Source organism: Chaetodon auriga, chromosome 8 (genome assembly GCF_051107435.1).
Source record: "Chaetodon auriga isolate fChaAug3 chromosome 8, fChaAug3.hap1, whole genome shotgun sequence".
In the NCBI taxonomy this organism is placed as follows: domain Eukaryota; kingdom Metazoa; phylum Chordata; class Actinopteri; order Chaetodontiformes; family Chaetodontidae; genus Chaetodon; species Chaetodon auriga.
In genome coordinates this window covers 12,972,889-12,990,773 of record NC_135081.1, presented here as the reverse complement: position 1 = coordinate 12,990,773, position 17,885 = coordinate 12,972,889, and the positions used below count along the sequence as shown (strand labels likewise).

General features: G+C 41.5%; 2 protein-coding genes across 5 annotated transcripts in view; both read right to left on the bottom strand.

Annotated features, from left to right (window-relative positions):
* The window catches only part of LOC143324570 (F-actin-uncapping protein LRRC16A-like), a 66,601-nt gene extending 55,170 nt beyond the window's left edge, over positions 1-11,431 (bottom strand). For 3 of the 4 annotated variants that reach the window (XM_076737189.1, XM_076737191.1, XM_076737192.1), the window contains exons 1-2: positions 10,991-11,148; positions 6,782-6,879 (exon numbers count right to left, since the gene is read on the bottom strand). In XM_076737189.1, the coding sequence (XP_076593304.1) occupies positions 6,782-6,879; positions 10,991-11,030 (138 nt within the window). In that variant the 5' untranslated portion in view covers positions 11,031-11,148. Of the gene's footprint in view, positions 1-6,781; positions 6,880-10,990 lie in introns of all 4 variants that reach the window. The other variant, XM_076737193.1, reaches the window with a different exon arrangement.
* Positions 11,432-12,402: 971 nt separating this feature from the next.
* Positions 12,403-15,187, bottom strand: LOC143324980 (uncharacterized). Its single transcript, XM_076737809.1, has 5 exons — positions 15,170-15,187; positions 13,847-14,237; positions 13,450-13,629; positions 13,257-13,338; positions 12,403-13,139 (listed from the first exon to the last, which is right to left on the bottom strand). Exons 1-5 carry the CDS (start codon positions 15,185-15,187, stop codon positions 12,905-12,907), a joined length of 906 nt encoding a protein of 301 aa, XP_076593924.1. The 3' UTR covers positions 12,403-12,904.
* Positions 15,188-17,885: the final 2,698 nt, after the last annotated feature.

The window sequence follows — 17,885 nt, the reverse complement described above, 5'->3', positions numbered from 1 at the left end:
ACTAACCTAAACTAGCATCTGCATTCAGCCTATACTGAAAGACAGCTCTGGTTGATTTGGTCACAGGGTGACACAGCAAATCAGCCTCAAGTTGAGAGGACTCACTGTGGAGCGTTTTTTTGGGTTCCTCTATCCTATTTAAATGCATGAGGAGACAACACACTGCTCTGTTGGCGCAGCAGCAGAGAAGTGTACCAAATGAGATTATTTCAGACTGAGAACACCGAATGTTTAAATATATCCATATTTTGATCGTGTGAGGGAGGAATCAAGTCACCAGTGACATCTCACAGCTGGACTGAACTATGCTTGACACTGTTCCCTCCCAGCAACAAGGTGAATCCAGTCGTCACCAGGCACAGCTGAGACCGCTCTGTGATGCTGTTTGTATGTTTCCCCTCGCAGGACGCGAGAAAGGGAACTGGGAATTAATGAGTGACGCACAAATCGCATGCAAAAATACTTAAACAGAAATCTTCGATCTTTTGCTTGAAGGGGTAACACCAGCCATTTTAAAATCAAAAGTCATTCATTTTGTGTTTTAACTTCTTCAGCATTGTTGAGTAAAACATCACTTAAAAATTGCAAATGTTAAGTATAAATGCCAGAGTCTAATCTAGTGCATTTGACAGAACACAAATCATTAAAGGCAACACTACAGTGGACTACACAGTCACTGTAGTTCTGTATATACTCAGCAGGAAACTGGTGACCTGTGTGACACATTTTTTCTGCTCGGTTAGTTCTGTGTGTCACCCCAATTATGTTAATAATCACCACAGCATTATGGTGGAAATCACAGAGGACTCTGAAGCAGAGTTAACTGTTTAATAGACACAATGATAATATGCCAAACAAGATTAGGACTGTCTGAACTCAGGCTGAACCTCGGTTAAAGGACAAGGTACAGTATTTCTATGGTTGTGTCCACTCAACCGAGCAAAGGCTCAAACACATGCTGGGATACAAAATGTCTCACAACCTTAAAGCTATAAATAGACTCATTAAAGCAGGGAAGACTCCTGTAAGATCACTACAAATCTGAAAATAACACCCACTGAATGACTTGTAGAAACAAAGAACAGACAGAACAGAATCAAAATGGTTTTCCATGGTTCATTTAAACATGTTTAAATGCACAGGAAAATGTATCGTGACCAACCAGTCAGATCTAACAATACCTAAAATGTAAACCTAGCAATAAATTCACAGCTATTTTTATAACCCTTCTACAGGGAAAGCAGCCACACCACAAGAAAAACTTCAACAGCGTACAGCAAAGACTGGACAGTCTGTTATCAAAGGGAATTTAAAATATGAAGGATACTTGTTCTGCAGCCCTCAAGGAAGAGGTGTTAGTACTGCTAACAAAAGATACTAGTGCCGGTTCCCATGAGAGGACATTACAGGTGATCATCAGGGAGCAGAGAACTGGGTCACTTCCATTTTCTCACTGGCCCTAATGACAGACCTCAGGGTTTAAGAAGAGGGGTGAAGGGTGGCGGGAAAGACAAGGTGCACAAAATTCTAGGCTTTGGTTTGTTCTCAGATATTAGCATTTTTCACTTTGAGAAACTCTTTCAGTGCATTTGTTCTCACTGAGGTCCAACACGCTACAAATGCTGCAACAAAGCTGCAGAGAAATACAACTATTCAGGCGTTATGGCTCTCTCTGAACTGCTCGGTTCCCATCATTTTGTTACTGGCCAGGCTTTCTGTTGGCGCACTAAGACCCCTTTTTTCTTCACAGCTGTAATCAGCAGAGTCAATTTTGCTGTAAGTTTGATGAATCTGACAGAGAAAAATACAGAAGAGTTGTTCTGTGTTGTCCTAAATTTACACTTTACAAACATAGCAAAAGATTCAAGGTCAAAATCAAGACAAACTGAGCGAGAGAAGTGGAGTAAAGTACAGATGTAACATGTGGAGGGACTGAGGCAAAGACTGGTTCATTGTGGTTTAAAAGCTGAAACCACACCTCAGGACAAAGACACAGAAACACAGAGAGCTACTGTAATGCTGCGGAGCGCCATTTCTCCAGCCAGTTAGCTGTTTCTTCAAAACAGCGCACAAGTGACTGGAAGGAAGGAGTAGAAGCGTGTGTTGTCATGTTGTATCACCTATCTGTGACACAAAAACAATCTGTGAGGCCGTAATTTGCATAACAGATTATTCTCTTGAGTGTAATGTCAAAAGTGACGTAAAGTTTCGGTAGTGAAACCAGTCATTTAGGGATACGTTTGGGCACACTCCGATTTACAACGAGCAGCTTTAAGAGTCAGTGAAACCACCTGCTTCATCATCTTGAAAGTGTCAAATGAAGAAGATCCTGTAACTTCACTGACTGATATAACGGCGGGGTCATGGCACAGTCAAAGTAAAGTTCACACTGTGTCATCTGTGCTGTGTCAGGGCCACTCCCACACACAAAGCAAACAATGAGATGCAATAAAGCAGCTCACTATTGTAGACAGTCTCTGCCCAGACAAACACACACCCATACACTTTCAATTACTCACAACAAGAGTTCAGGAGGAAGTTGGACACCACGCCAACCTCTTATCATAGTTTTAAATGGGAACCAAGGAAGAGTGACTGTCTAACACGGACTAATAGCAGGGCAATGCAAACTGTACATCTGACAAACTCAGTGGAGTAAAACTGTTTTCCTTTCATAGTATAGGTTTATATACGTATATACATCACTCTTGATTTCTGTGGCACACACTGCATGTGTTTTACAGTCCAGCTGTTTTTTCTTCACGATTCTTCTCCCTTTCCTCCCTCCGTCCTCTCTGCCCTGCACAGTATGCCTCAATGCCCGTTTTCCTCTCCCTCCTTCTCCCATCCTCCCTCCTCTGGCCGTCTCCTCTTCCCTGGGGTGTGTTTGATGGACTGATGTTATTATCTCTACCTCCTTCATCCCTCCATCTTCAAAGGAGGGAGATGACTGTATCTATCAGGCTTTAGTGTGCTTAAGAGACGCCTCGGGCACTGTAGTGCTCCACTCCCAGTCTGAGAAAAGCTTGGCGGGAAAAAGGGGGAAAGACTTGTGTGTATTTTACAGACAAGCAAACTGATAGTGGAAATAACCATATTCCTTTCTTTATTATGTGTATAGTACACTGAAGATAGATGAGCAGCACTGTCTGATGTAAATCAATCTCATGACTGTACGTGGCTGCAGTGAGCTGACAAGCCAACATAGTCAATACAGCCAATAAAGTGAGCTGAAGTCCAATAAATGTCAACAAAGACATCAAGCCAGGACTGTAAATAACAAGAGGAAACAGATGGGCTGTTTGACATTTGAGGTGATATACATTTACAAGCATTCTCATGGAGGACAATATAATGTCACACTGGAGACTGAAGACACCAACGAAAAACTGGCTATGATGGAACAGGCAAAAAAGACGGAAAGGCAGTGATTCTCGGTACACTGATACTGTCTGAGGCATCACACCCACAGGTTTGTGTTACACTCTCAGCCCCAAGAGGCAGGCAGCAAAATCAGTCAGTCAATTAAATTCAGTCACTTTTTTACCTCAGTCACACAGATCTGCTGCTTTGACTTACTGGACATCATCATCTGTGCATAAAGATCTGACACACATTTTGTCCTCTCTCCTGCCTTGTTCTCTCCTCTCCAACATGTACAAGCACATGCTTATATCCTGTATTACTCTCTCTGACTCATTACCACACTCAGCTGCAATTTCATTTCCTGTATAATGACAGTTTTGTAATGTTTTTATTTTCAGTTACCCTGTTCTTTTGCTGTTCTTCTACCACTGATCCCTGTGCACATTTCATTGAGACACATTAGTTTGCACTGGCTTAGTCAAGTGAATTCAAGAGCACAAAACAATCTAAAGAAAAAATAAAGAAGCAATGTATATGTAATTTTAACTATATTGTTGTTTTTATGGTGACTCTAAAATCTATCCAGGACTACAGATATATATATATAAAAAAATCGACAGTCAGCAATGTTTATTAAAGAGCACCGTCCCTGCTAAATAAACAAAGAATAAATAAATATCTGGGCTAATTACGTTATTGTTTGAATTTGAAAAGCTCCATCCAAAGTCACAGAAGAGATTTTACAACTGTGTTCACAATGAAGTGATCCTCACGAGTGAAATCAGCTGAGTGGTGCTTTAACATTTTGCTGCATCATACTTCTCAGAAACACTTCAGACAGCCAAAACTTATTTGATTTGATCTCAAAACAACCTGAAAGTATATTGTTCTTTCAGTGTAACACTCACAGTCTACAAGTCCACGCCCTGTTTGCGTTCTCGCCGAGCCACTTCCTGCATAATGGCCTTCTCAAACTCTGTTTTTCTGCAGAACAACAAACAGTGGTTTATTTGTTCAGTCCGCTCAAGCAGAGCGTTGATCCAGACTCGCCGAGTCATTCTCATGCTCTGCGTCTCTGCATCTGGATGAAATGCCAGAACAACTCCACTGGAATTCCTCATTTCTCAGTACCGACTCCCACTTATTTGCATTGTTTTGTGCGTATGTGCGCACTACACGCCTCTGTGTCCAGCTCCCACAAGGTCACATTGTTGTCATGACCACGTCAAGAGAGTTAACGGCGCACTTGACGGGCTCGGATTCTACGGCAGCAGTTTGGTGACAATTTCAAAAACGAAATCATTGCTGCACTATGCATCTTACAACAAGAATGATTAGCGAACCAACTTCCTGATTTCTGTGATGGATATCAATATGTTACTGCTCGACAGAGGTGTCTGAATTTACAACTGCAGTCTGTTTCACTTTAGGTGAAGCTTATTTACTACTTTAAGCTTATTTAAAATACTGGAATTTTCCAGATTAATGCTGTGTTACTTTATATCAGAGTAAACTAAAACATCACATACAGCTTCACATGAATGTAGACCTCCATATTCCATTGCCCAGACTCCTCGCCCGGTTCAGGCAGTAATGATGTGTCTCCAATTAATGATTACATTACAGCAACTGACAGGACTCGCCGTCTCCTGCTGCTTCCCACCTTGGCGTGCTCCCTGATCATTTAGCGAGTACAGCAGACTTAAGGTGAAGCTCACTGTGTCTGTCTCTCACCTCTCCCTCTGCTTACGTCCACTGATGACATACGGAAGTTTCTGCAGTAGCGACAAATGTATTGATGTAAAACACGCCTGGGGGACCGGCTGATTGTTCTGTTAATGTCACACAACATCACATCCCAGAGCAGACAACTCGGCTGTGCCGGCCTCTTCACAAAGCTTTTTGAACTTTCCCTCCTACCTAATTTCTTTTGCGTATTCCACACAGAGCTGTATAACTAAAAGCTTCTCAGTCCACAGAGAGTCACACATATTAAACGTTCATTTACAGTAACTGAAAGCTGAGTGAACCAACTTTATGGACCCTGCTCAGACTCTGATTTACTGAAGGAACTGTTCTGTCTGTCCTTACCCATTTTAAGCCCAGAAAGAGTCAATATGCATTTTTAATGATCTACCGAGTATTAATTATTCAGCATTCAGGGGATTTACTGCACCGTGGCCAGCAGTTAATGGTCTGAGCTGCTATTTCCACCTGACCAATGAACAAAATAAGGACTGACTGATGTCCATCAGTCAGAGGCGTGACTGGATGATTGAATTACTTCATTACATTTGACCGATGTGTTTAACTTCAACTGCTGCTTTTATTGTTTTAGCGTGATTTTTCAATGAGTTTTTAAAGTTTTCAAATGTGACAAGAAGCAGGAGAGTTTCAGGGGAGATCTGAGAGGAGAGATGTGAGGCAGTGAAAGGGACAGGTGTACGGCAATATCCTGAAAACAACAGGAAGTTCAGTTATTGTAGTTCGGTCCGTCAGCAGAGTCAGCAGCACCAACAGTGACGCCCAGCTCATGCAGGCCATTAAGGTACTTAAAAACCTTTGTACCCAATTCTGCAATTAGTGTCAACATTGTCATCCTCAGTCAAATTTTGAACACAGAGACATGACAGGCATATTTCTGGATTCAAGAACCTGCCCGAGAATGACCACGTTTTTCTTTCTTCATTTTCTTCAGAATGAAAGTAGTCCAGTGATAGTTGTCTGTACGTTCATGGGTACACTGCAAACATGAAGTGATGAGTTAATTCTGCATAGTTTTAATGGTGTCAATTTGACGAAATGTAAACAAATATAGGCTAAAAAAACATCAGGGTTAAAGCCGTAGCACACGGTTCCCACAAACCATTTGTCATTAAGATCTCATGCAACACTTTCTTGCGCAATTTGCAGGGGAGTCTTAAAACACAGGCACACATTTATGCCCTACAGAGAAAATCACACAACGCAGATACCAGGAAGCATAGTGGCATTTATGAAAATCTGCTTATTAATGAACAAAGATTCAAGTGCATCCGAGATGATGCTGGTTCTACTTAAAGTGAGTGTGACCAGCGAGACTGAAAGATAATGACGCTTTTTTGGAAAAAGTTTTGACATTTTCCCATTATGACATTGCTTCACTGCTGACCCCTTCAAATGGCCCCCAGACTAACTGAAACAGGAGATGTTCAGGCTGATGTTCTCACAATCAAACGTTGACTAGTGGACTTAAAATGCAGTGAAGTGCTGCTCACTGTGAAGGTTGAAATAACGAATGCCTTTCACGTGTGGAGTTTTGATGTTCTCAAATGAGAGCTGTGCATTTCAAGAGCAGGGAAAAGTGGGACAAGAAGACAAAGACTTCTCTCCCCTTAATGAAGACGTAGCTTGAAAGCAGCAGGAGTTGACTCACCAAGACTCTGTTCTCCGTCTTGTCTCCTTTGATCTCCAGTTTGACTCTCTTCCTCAGCGACAGCTTCACCTTCCTCCCCACTGCATCCCTCACACTCTCTGCACAGAGAAGAGGAGACAGGAGATAACATATGAAGAGATTCACGCCCAAATTTGGAAAATGTCTGAGCAAAAAGACGTGACAATTGGCGCCAAGTGGTTTCTCGTGCATTACAAAAAGTATCTCTTTTACTTCCTCACAAAGTCTTCACACAGAGCACAGAACACAGCAAAGGAGGAATCATCTTTCTTCTAGTTTTCATTTCATTTTGTGCATCATGAATCCCTCTTCAGAGGAATAATTTCTCTGTTTCATATTTGGACTCCTTTCTCATCATCTGTGGTGAGATGTGGAAGTGAAAATACACACACACACACAGTCCGTCAGTAACTAGTAAACTGAGCAAGCTGCCTACATGTCCTCACATTACAAGTGTGGCATATCATGTTGTTTACAATAATGTAATTTTTAATATGAAAAAAAGTTCTAATTATGATAATGGAAATATTCTGAAGTAATGACGTCATTTCGTTACACAGAGGACGACTGGTTAAGAAACAAGAAGACTGTAACCACAAGAGGGGCCAATACAAGTGCCATCCATTCTAGCAAGGCTACAACCTGCCATACATAGTTTTTTCCAGCCTCTCAAATGTAAGAATTTGCTGCTTTTCTCTGTTTTCTAAGCATAGATTGAATACTTCATGTTTCTGCACTATTGTTTGGACAAAACACACAATTTGAAGACATCACGTTGGGCTCTGGCATTGTAAGATTTGCCATTTTACACTACTTTATAAATCAAACAGTTCATCAAAAATAACAATAATGAAAATAATACTTTGTTTATATGTGTTGTTCGGATTGATTGTTCACACCCAGAGGGAGCCTCCACTGTCAGGGAGCTGGCTTAGAGAGCAGAACTGGGTCAGCCGCCTCTCATTCACTCACCATAGCGGCTGATAGTCTGTGCACATGTGTCTGAAACACAGAGGGATTCTGTGTGTGTACATCTGTGCTGGCATGCATGTATCCTGGCCTACAGGCTTCCTCAAACCATCATCAGATCAAAGTGAAACTAATAATTAGGCAAAGTGCAAAGTAGCTCATCTGCCAGCCTGAAAATGTGCACCATTTCCTGCTGCAGCATTTCAAAAACTACTGCCTTCATCATCCTATAAGTCACAGAGATGTCTCCAGTGGGTTTCTTCACAAAATGAGACCTTGTAGGTTTTAATGAGCCTGAGCAGTTTTTGGTCCTGTACAGAAAAAGCTCCTGACAGACTCTCATACATCACTTTCCTACTCATTCATTTTTTCTGCTCATTCATTAAAGCTGTGACAGCAGTGGAACTTGTACTTGCAGCTGCCCTGTGCTTCAGATTAGGGCAGTTCTGGCATGTGCAGTGGGTCACACTAGGATGAATGTCAGTGGAGACTCATGTGGAAGGTGGGGAGATGGGAGACCTATGACCTTGTAAAAGCTCTAACAAACAATTCACAAGCCCATAAAGACACTCCGCAATTAACTGCTCCTCAGCCAGTCCAGATTTGTGTGTTACTGATGTCAGAGGATAGCTTTCACCCTAGACTGTGAACATTTTGTAGGTGTTTAAGATCAAGAAAATAAAATGTGATTAGCGGTGCACTAAGCAATGAGTCAAACATGAACAAAGGTGGTGAATAGGTGAATATAAACCAGAAAGATTCATTTATTCATTATAAGACATATATGGGGAAGACACCATGAAAGAATTTCAAACTTTGATAGAAAAAAGGCTTTCCAGGTTCTTGCATTAAACACCAGCTAACATCTGCTTGTTGTGCGGTTCTGAGCATATCAAAGTTCAGTGCCAAGCACCCACAGGATCACAGAGATGAAGATCAAATTATTCACTGGTATCAGCCGTGCTTTGCTCTGCCTCGATCTGATCCTCTACCTCTCACAGCTCCTCTTTCATTGTTTTGACACAGTAGGACATCACTCACTGCTCAAAGGTCCAGCTTTAACTGCCTGCTGAACTCTGATGGGTAACCTGAGTCACTCCTCTGCCTCATCACTTAAAGAAAAACTGATTCCCACACATCATATCAGCCTTTGAGTTTGACTTCAACATCATTTCTAAATGTGTGCACCTCACTGCTCCATGTTACTTCCCTTAAGGCTGTTATGTGAATGTTTTTAGTTTTTCTCATCTACGCTGGTCATCACCCACAAGACCAGACAAATAGAAGATATAAACTTCAAAATAATTCCTCTAACAGCAAAAGAAGCACAGTGAGATATTGTCTGTAACTCAGAAATGAAAAGATGTATTTTGCCTATTTTGTCTTCTATCTGCAGCATCATGCTGATACTCCCTGTATGTGCTGATGCCAAGTGTGATCTTCTATAATGCTGAATCACCCACACCAGTTTACGTTTCCAACAATGGCTGCTTATATACTCATCCATCCAGAAAACACCACATGGCAGTAGGATCATGACAAACAAATTCCTTGTGTTAAGTGTGCATTGTTGGGCAAATTCATTGGCTCTAATCAGGAAAATTCTTGAGGCGAGGGGATGAAGATGGCGACTTTGCTGACTCTGAAATCTGAAAAACACATGATGTGCCCACTTATACAGGTTTTCAGTATATCAGAAGGCTAACCGTGTTTAAATTTGTATTGTAGATGACCTGGATGGTCTATACAAAGCTTTCTAAAAATGAAATATTTAGGTATGACAAAAGATGTAAGAATTCCAAAGTACCTTTCAGGGGACTCGGATGCAGAACAAGCAATTTCTGCAACATCGTTGCGTCAGTCATTTTAATCAATTCTAGTTCAGAACTCAAAATGTCCAATAACACAAAATACGGCTGTTGTGAAACGTGTATGAAATGATGAACAAGGCATATTTAAGAATATTTCCCAGAAAAAGTCTTTTTCACTCAGTGTAAACATCGTAGAGCCTCATTGAAAAGCTGGAACAAGCTGATACAGAATATACAGCAAATGATACTATCAGAGTGGAAAACGGTGATTTTTACAACCTTGAAGCTACTTAAGGGGAAACTAAAGGTCTATAATGGATGTTAACGGGTTCAGTAGGGGGTTAAATTCCCACATCAAACTGAAAAGGCTTCTGTTCCCTCTGAACTATGATTAGAGCTCAAACAGGTCGGATAACACAGAAAGCAACATGTGGACGTGGTGTGAGGGCACAGGGATATGAATGAGATCACAGATACTTTGGTAGAGTAAAATAAGAGACTGGTTTGCTCAAAATCTCCGTGACTCACTGAATGAATGCATGCCTGACCAAGTGACTAGTGCGTGACCTAGCATTTTCCTTCAAGCCTCATCTACAGCATGCACTTTCAGCCGCTTTAAGAAATAAATGGAGCCAAAAGAACATTGTAGGCTTGCGTGTGTCGGGGAGAGATGGGGAGAAAGAGCTTGTGCTTGTCCAACATTGCACCGAGGTGTCAGAAACTGAACTACTTTGCCAAACAAAGAGACACTGAGCTTGAGCCAAACAACCTGCAGGGACTCTTGAGGTATGTCCACAATCAGTTCAAATAACTATAAGAAACAGGGCAGACTTAAGCCAAAAGGACAGACCAGCCATTAAAACTCCAGGCGAGAGACGTGACAGTGGACCAAGGTTACTGTGGGAGAAAATAACTCTGCAAGTTATGTGAAGAGGGAATGACTGGCTGGCCACTCACGTCTAAACTATGTGGCTTTTCTTCCAAATATAGACTGTAGTCCACATTACATTAACAGTACAAGCACCTTGATCAACAACAGCAGTGCTGCATGTACACAAAGCATCAGGGTTTACTGCAGCTGGAGCACTGAACAGTCTCACTGAAGGAAATGATGAACAGTCTGTTTAAACTGTGTGAAGTCATGTTTGTTTTTGACTGGAGATGTGTTTTAGTTACTCTACTATATAATGTGGAGGGTAGGGATATGGGTTTATCTGGGAGATAATAGCATTACTATTGTGCCTCAGCCACAGTGAGTATGGCTGTATAGGACAGTATGGATTATATGGTATCAGTTCAATAAGGTCAGGAGAAGCCTCGCTCAGGAGCCCACGCGCACTCTGATAGAGGGAGTATCAGTGATTGTTCCAGTCTGCACACATGGCCACAAATGATCCGTGTCTGTTCTTACCCACAAGCTCTTTGGGGACCTCTGACACTTCTTCGTTCATTTTGTTGAAGATAGTATCCAAAACAACGAGAAGATTTCAGTCAACACACCAAGAAGCCTCAAATACAGAGGAAACAAGGAGCGAGAGAGACACAGAGAAGTGTCAGGTGGTGCCGCCGCCGGTGCGTTTGTCCCGGTTACATGCTCCTCTCCTGCTGCCGCGGTGTCCGGACAATGTACCCGCGTTGATCTGCGCGCATCTCCTCTCGAGACTGAACAGGTTCAGAGGTTGTAAACTGAAGAAAGAGTAGAGAAAAATAACCCGCTAAATGCTTCTTAAAATCATGTTGAAAGCCAGCAGATTCCACGCTTCAGGGAGATGAAAAGACCACCGCTCACGCATATCCTCTCTGGCCGTGGCCCTACCGTAAAGCTGACGGTAGTATAGGAGCAGCCAATAGTGGAAACCGGGGCCCCTCCCCGCGCAGTGATGCGACAGCAAGGGAGCCGATGCGATGCCGGGGCGGTGTGGCGTGGCAGGAGGGGGCGTTGGTGGTGGTGCCAGACCGATATTAATAAGCAGGCTGCAGCCGTTCCCAAGCTGCCAACCAGGGACCTCTAGCGGTCCTGGAGGGACTCCCGCGGGGTCCCAATCTCATGCTTGTACTGTCGCACAGGAGGGGGCTGTGCTATAAAATAGATAGACTAATACACCCAAAAGATAGATTAATACAGGCCAGAGTGTATCTATCCTATAACTTAATCCCTGTGGGAACATTATGGAAATGTTGCAGACAGAGGGGATGTCCATGCAAAAAGGCCAACCTTTTTTAGAGTAAAATAATATGAAGAAATAACTGAAAGCACATCTGAACCTGTAGAAATAATGGGAATACATATGCATGACAACAACCCACTAAAAACCACAAAAGGAAGTCTTTGAAGAAATATTACAAGACTGCTTTTTTTTTTTATGCAGCTATTTTGAAGAAAGACAGAAACTTTTTTTTTTTTTTCAAAATAATTAGGGAAAATATATATTAAAAATACATAAATTGATTAGTAAAAGATTTCAAATCTGAACTCAGGTCACTGTCTCTGATGCGGTTTATAAAAATGTCAGTAGATGTGAACTATTTTAATTCTGCAATGAGCAGTTAAAGAGGAAAGGTGGCGACACCTTGTGGTGACTTGGTTAAAGTACACCCTGCAGCCAGCCACAGCAGCGTCCTTGATAGAGACGGTTACAATCATTTTAGAATAGAATAGAATAGAATAGAATAGAATAGAATGCCTTTATTGTCATTATACGTGGTGTACAACGAGATTTAAGACAACTCTGGTGGTGCTGTACAAGAAAAAAAGAATAAATAGCAAATAGTAAATAGTATAGTGCAGATTACAACATGTACTTTATTCAGCTGCCACACGTAACAAACAGTTGTCGGTTTAATAGCTCAACATTTTACAGAACATCATACATTTTTATCATAACATTTCATTTAGTTAAAGCTCACTCTCGTAACAAACAGGTTTGGAATATACTATGTAATACCTGAGTAAAGCCACAATGTCATGTGTATATGTGCATATTTCACTTTATTTCATTTACTTGTGAGGTTTCTCCCAAATTTGTACCGTTAGTCATTTGTCATCCTTATAAATTTGAAGTGATTTGACCCAAGTTTAAGATGCACAAGCAACACTGAAGGCTGTATTTCATAACGTCTTCCTCACTGCAGCCTTCACTTAGTATCCTGACTCATCTGTACATTTTGCAGTAGGAAATATATATCTTTACTTCAAACTTAAAGGGATGCTCAATTAACAGGAAAATGAAAATGATTTTTTAAATACTCATTTTCAAAAATAAAGAAAGAGAGAAAGAGGTATGTGTGATTCTTTACTGTATGTACCGCTCTGTCAGTCTCCTTATCAGTGTTGTGCTACAGTACAGTTTGAGGTCTGCTGCTGAATCTCAGTGAGTCTGGTCTCTAGTTTTTCTGCCATGCAGCTGAGCTGTATGGCTCTCAGCATTTCCGGCAGTTTTTCCAGCTGTTCTTCTGGAGCCTCGGCCAGCCAAGCTCTGATTTGATCCTGGAGAGGACCTCTCTGTCTGAGGTGAGCCGTGCGGCTGACGCGCCTCTCCTCTGCTGACTTATGAATATACCTGTTGGAGGAAGACGGTGGTTTATTGGCATCTATGCATTGAATGAAGTGAATGAAGAGGTAAAGGGAGTAGTTGAAAAGAGTGATTTACAGACGGGATTACAGCGTGCCGGCTCACCTGGCCACAAATTTCTTCAGTTTTGCCACGCGCATCCTGTGCATGCTGAAGAATCCTGAGAAGAAAGCTCTGGCCGTCTCACCTGAGAAAGGAAGTTGAACAGCGTGAGTTTGAAATCCAAACTCTGTTGTAACGACGTCAAATTCAGTCATACGTGTAATAATTGAGTATAATCAACATACACACTACACACCTCCATTTGCAAGACCCTCGCAGGTGCCACACACCGTGTCTTGGTAAATCGATCCGGGGAGGAGCACAATCTGTCCACTTGCGCATTCCTGGTGATTTACGCACGAATCCAGCGCAGAAGATGAGTTGGAGAAGTAGCCCTCGGCACACTTTTCACAAACAGTATTCGTCTTTGATGTACCTAAAGAAAACAACAATGCAGCTGGGGTCATGACAATGTTTTAAAATGCCGTTGTGGCTCCGGAGAGCTCAGGTGATGGCGCGTATTTCAGCAGTTTCGATGCGCTTCGTGGGCTTCCACTTTAACTTTAAATGCGACTGAAACATTCACTGTTTATTGGGTTTCTTTGTTTCAAAGGGTTTAAATATGAAGACACGATCTTTTCACTGATCAGTACCTTTCGTTTGAACACCGTGTCCGGGCCCGCACTCTTTGTGTCTGATACAGAAGTCATCGGCCCAGTAGAAGCCCTCTTTGCAGCGGCAGACCCTGTTGCTGACCGCCGTACACTCCTTCTCCACCTCCTGGTTCTCAACGCAGAAGTTGCTGCAGTACAGACACCTGGGCAGGTAGTTCCACAGCTCGGTGTAGTGGTCGTTTTTGCAAGGCGCGCACGCGGTAGCCGTGTTGGCTGTGCAGTGCGCAGCCATGTGCGTGCCGGGTGGACACTTAGCACAGATGAGGGTCTCCCCGGTGGACGGGTCCTGGCGCTCATAAGTGGGAACGGATTCCACCACCGAAGCATCGCAGAGGACACCTGAGAGCAGGAGCGGCACCGCTAAGAGGAGCTGAGGAGAGGACAGTGATTAGGGTTGTCTGTGTTTTAATACAACGATTACTGTTTCTGCTGTTACTACAACTACTGCCACTGGCCTCACTACAGATGATTGGATAGGCTGGTATTTAGGACAGCCCACAATACTACTATAAGATGTAGAAATACTAATGTGGTTTATAGAAAAACACGAAAATCATAGCAAAACGATAAACACCGGAGTCTGAAGATGGTCACGGGTATAACCTCAGTATGAGTTTTTCCACCACATTTTTTTGTCCAGGTCTTGATCACTGTAATGTATTACTGCAGGAGACAGCACGTGACAGTCACAGCATTTGTCTTACAGATGAATTGCTGCCTCGGTTTGCAGCTTTTTATAACAAACAACAAATCTGCCAGAATTTCATTCAGTGAGCTTCAGCTGTATTGTGATACTCAGCCCCACAGATAAAACAAAATGCCATTTGCTTCTTTCTTTCTATCACAAACTGTAACTCCTCAGAGTGAAGTTGGCTTTTTTGGCTTAACCTGACATTTATTTCCCACAATGACTGATCAGTGTCCACTAGAGGCTTAAACATATTTAAGATCTTGTTATTATTTTGTAGCCAAAAGTAGCCTAAATTAGAGTTTTTCCTTTAAAAAGTTTTTTTTTAATTTTTATTTTATTTTATTTTTTTTAATTTTTCTTTATGTTAAAACCAAATAGACAGTGCTGGCATCAGCTGTAAGACAATAATAAAGTTGCGAGTTACAAAGTTTTACTCCATTTTCCAGTAGCATTTTTTATAAACTAAAAAGCAACAAATGTTTCTCAATTAACTCATATAGATTCAAGGTTTTTTTGTTTCTGAAATTTTGGCTATCATCATCCCTGTGTCTGTCTTTGCTGGATTTTGTCATCTTCAGTATATACAGAATATTGTCATACAGAACACTCACCATGATGAGGATGTGCATGTTGTCGCTTTGGTTGAAGAGGGTTGGACAACTTCCATTTATATAGTGTGAGGGAACCAATTTTGTGTGGGCGTTTGTGTGGTTTGCTAATATGAGTTGTAAAACCTTTATCTCAAAGGTCAAATAACTTCCACGTGTAGGGTTAAGTAGAATTTTAGAAGCGATACCCGAATGATGGTGATAAAAAGCAACTTTTAGTTGGGATCCAATGCAGGGAAATTGAATGATGCTGACAGGTTCTGGTTTTCTCTTTCCTGTGACATGAAACTGATATTTCCTTTCCACAAAACCAGCTTCTCATTTGCTGGAATTCATTCTTAAAAGCTGACACCCACATATCCAGCTGAGGAATCTAACATGCAAACTAGAACTGTATGTATACACATGACTCTCTCTTGATGTCTCTCCTGATGTTTTTGTTTCTCTGCACTAAGTACTGTCAAGTAAAAAGAGAAAAATACCCCCACAAAAGATAAACATATATTTGTATATGAAACCCAGAATCATCCCCACAGTATCAGGCCAGTGTCAATTATTTTTCCAGTTCCCTTGATATGTTTTCTTTTTCCTATCGTCAAATCTCAGACAATTTAAAAGAAATACTTAAAATTTAGGATAATGAAAAAGAATCCACAAATACAGTGTCATGACCTTTGAATGAAGTAAATGTACATTGCTCTATAATGTCACTAAATGCATAGTCTGCAGTCATCTCCCCATGCCCACATTAAGTTTGTATAAATGAAAAGCTTGTTCAGCTTAAATTGTTTAATTGTACAGTAATTTAGCTCAATTAGATTTCTATTTATCTGAAGAAATCAAAAATGCTACCGTAGTATACAAAGCTTATGACTCAGAGGTTTTGAAATGGTAAAATTTATTCAGTTAAGTTTTAGGGAAATAACATGAAAATTTTTCTCATTCTGAACTTTCCAGATCCTCTCTTTACTGTCATTTGCATGAGCAGGCAGGCCATCATCACCACAATGCATGATTAAAACCATAAATCAGGTTTTTGATGATTTTCCACTAACTGGTCATTGAAACAGGCAAAAATATGTGTCATTGTGCTAATAAGTCAGCGTTTCCTTTGAAGGATCATATGAGTCACTGAATATATGTACAGTACGACAATGTGCTGGCTAAGCAAACGGAGATGAATTGCTTTACTGTGATGTGTCAGACATATATCTACATATCTTTCATATCCTCCTCCGTTTCCACCGAGTATGAGAAAATACTACAACCATGACAGGATGTGTTAGTAATGTTAATAATAAGTAAGAATGAGCCAAATGCACTTTAGATTTACTGGTCAATTTGAGTCTAAGAATCCCCCTTTTAATTTACATTTAGTGACGTTTTCTGATAATGGTCATGATTACGTAAGTAAAAACTGCAGACGGTGATTTACAGTAAAGTATCTGTTCTCATTCTGTGTTCAAAGGTCAACTTACTAGCTTTTCAGAGCTTTAATGGTTAGTATTTGAAATGTTTCAATATTGGAGCCTGAAAGATGAGTTCTGGTACCAGTAACAAAGCAATTCTTTGGTACCTCACATAAAAGAATATAAAGATATGTTTTCTACAAAAATAATTCAATAAAGTCAAGTCTAAGTCTAATTTTGTCCTGAAACATTTACTATTGTTTTATATGGTGCTGCATCTGCTGACCTCATGTAGGTACATAAAGGTGTGGTGGGTCAAACTCAGATCAAATTCCCATCAAAATACCTGAGGCTGACACTCTCTCTGGGAATTATGTGACGTGGAAGACAATGTTTCAGAGCCAGAAGACAATGCTGATCATCCAAGATGTGAAGTTTCCTGTGATGGACAGACTGCAATAGTAATAATAATAACACAGATCTGTGCATCTGGGCTTCTTAATTGGATTGGGTATATGGGACTGGTACGGCCTGCCTCACCACAGTTGAAACAGACAACGTTGTTTGCTGACCAAGGCATTTCGTTGGACGAGCAAAGGGATTTCTGGAGCTGGCCTGACCTGCATTGTAATGTGCTGAACCACCCCACCTTTACCAAAGCCCTCAGACTTACCTCCGAGTGGACTGAGCTAGACTAGCAATAGACTCCTTGTCCCTAGTCACATAAGAATCAGCCATTTCAGGAGCCTCCTGAGGTGTTTCTGGGTTGTGCTCTTAAAACCAAGCCTTCACCTCTGGAAAATGCACCTTGAGATACTCCTCCAGGAGCGTTTTCTCCATGATGTCCTAATTGGTGCAAGAGTCAGACTGGACAAATCACAACAATTACAATTACTCGTGTGGCAGATGCTTTCATCCAAAGCGCCGTACATATGAATTCACACACCGATGGCACAGCATCGGGGGCAGTTTTGTGGTTCAGTATCTTGCCCAAGGATGCCTCGGCATGTGGACTGCCAGGGCGAGGGATCGAAGCAGCCTCATGATTGGGAAACGACCGCTCTACCTCCTTTCTGTACTCTACTAAGAATGGTACGGTCTGAACTCCTTCCCAGTTTGAACCAGGGACCAGTAGGTAATGTGGACATGCACCTCTGATCCAGATCAACAATTTAGTTCCCATTCATAGCCATCATTACAGGAGGAAATGTATTTTCAAATGAAAACTCAGATTTTTAAGGCAGTATTGTCAAGTGATGGCTGGTTACATGTGGAAGTGGACAAAGACTCATTGGCTCCTGGTCAGTGCC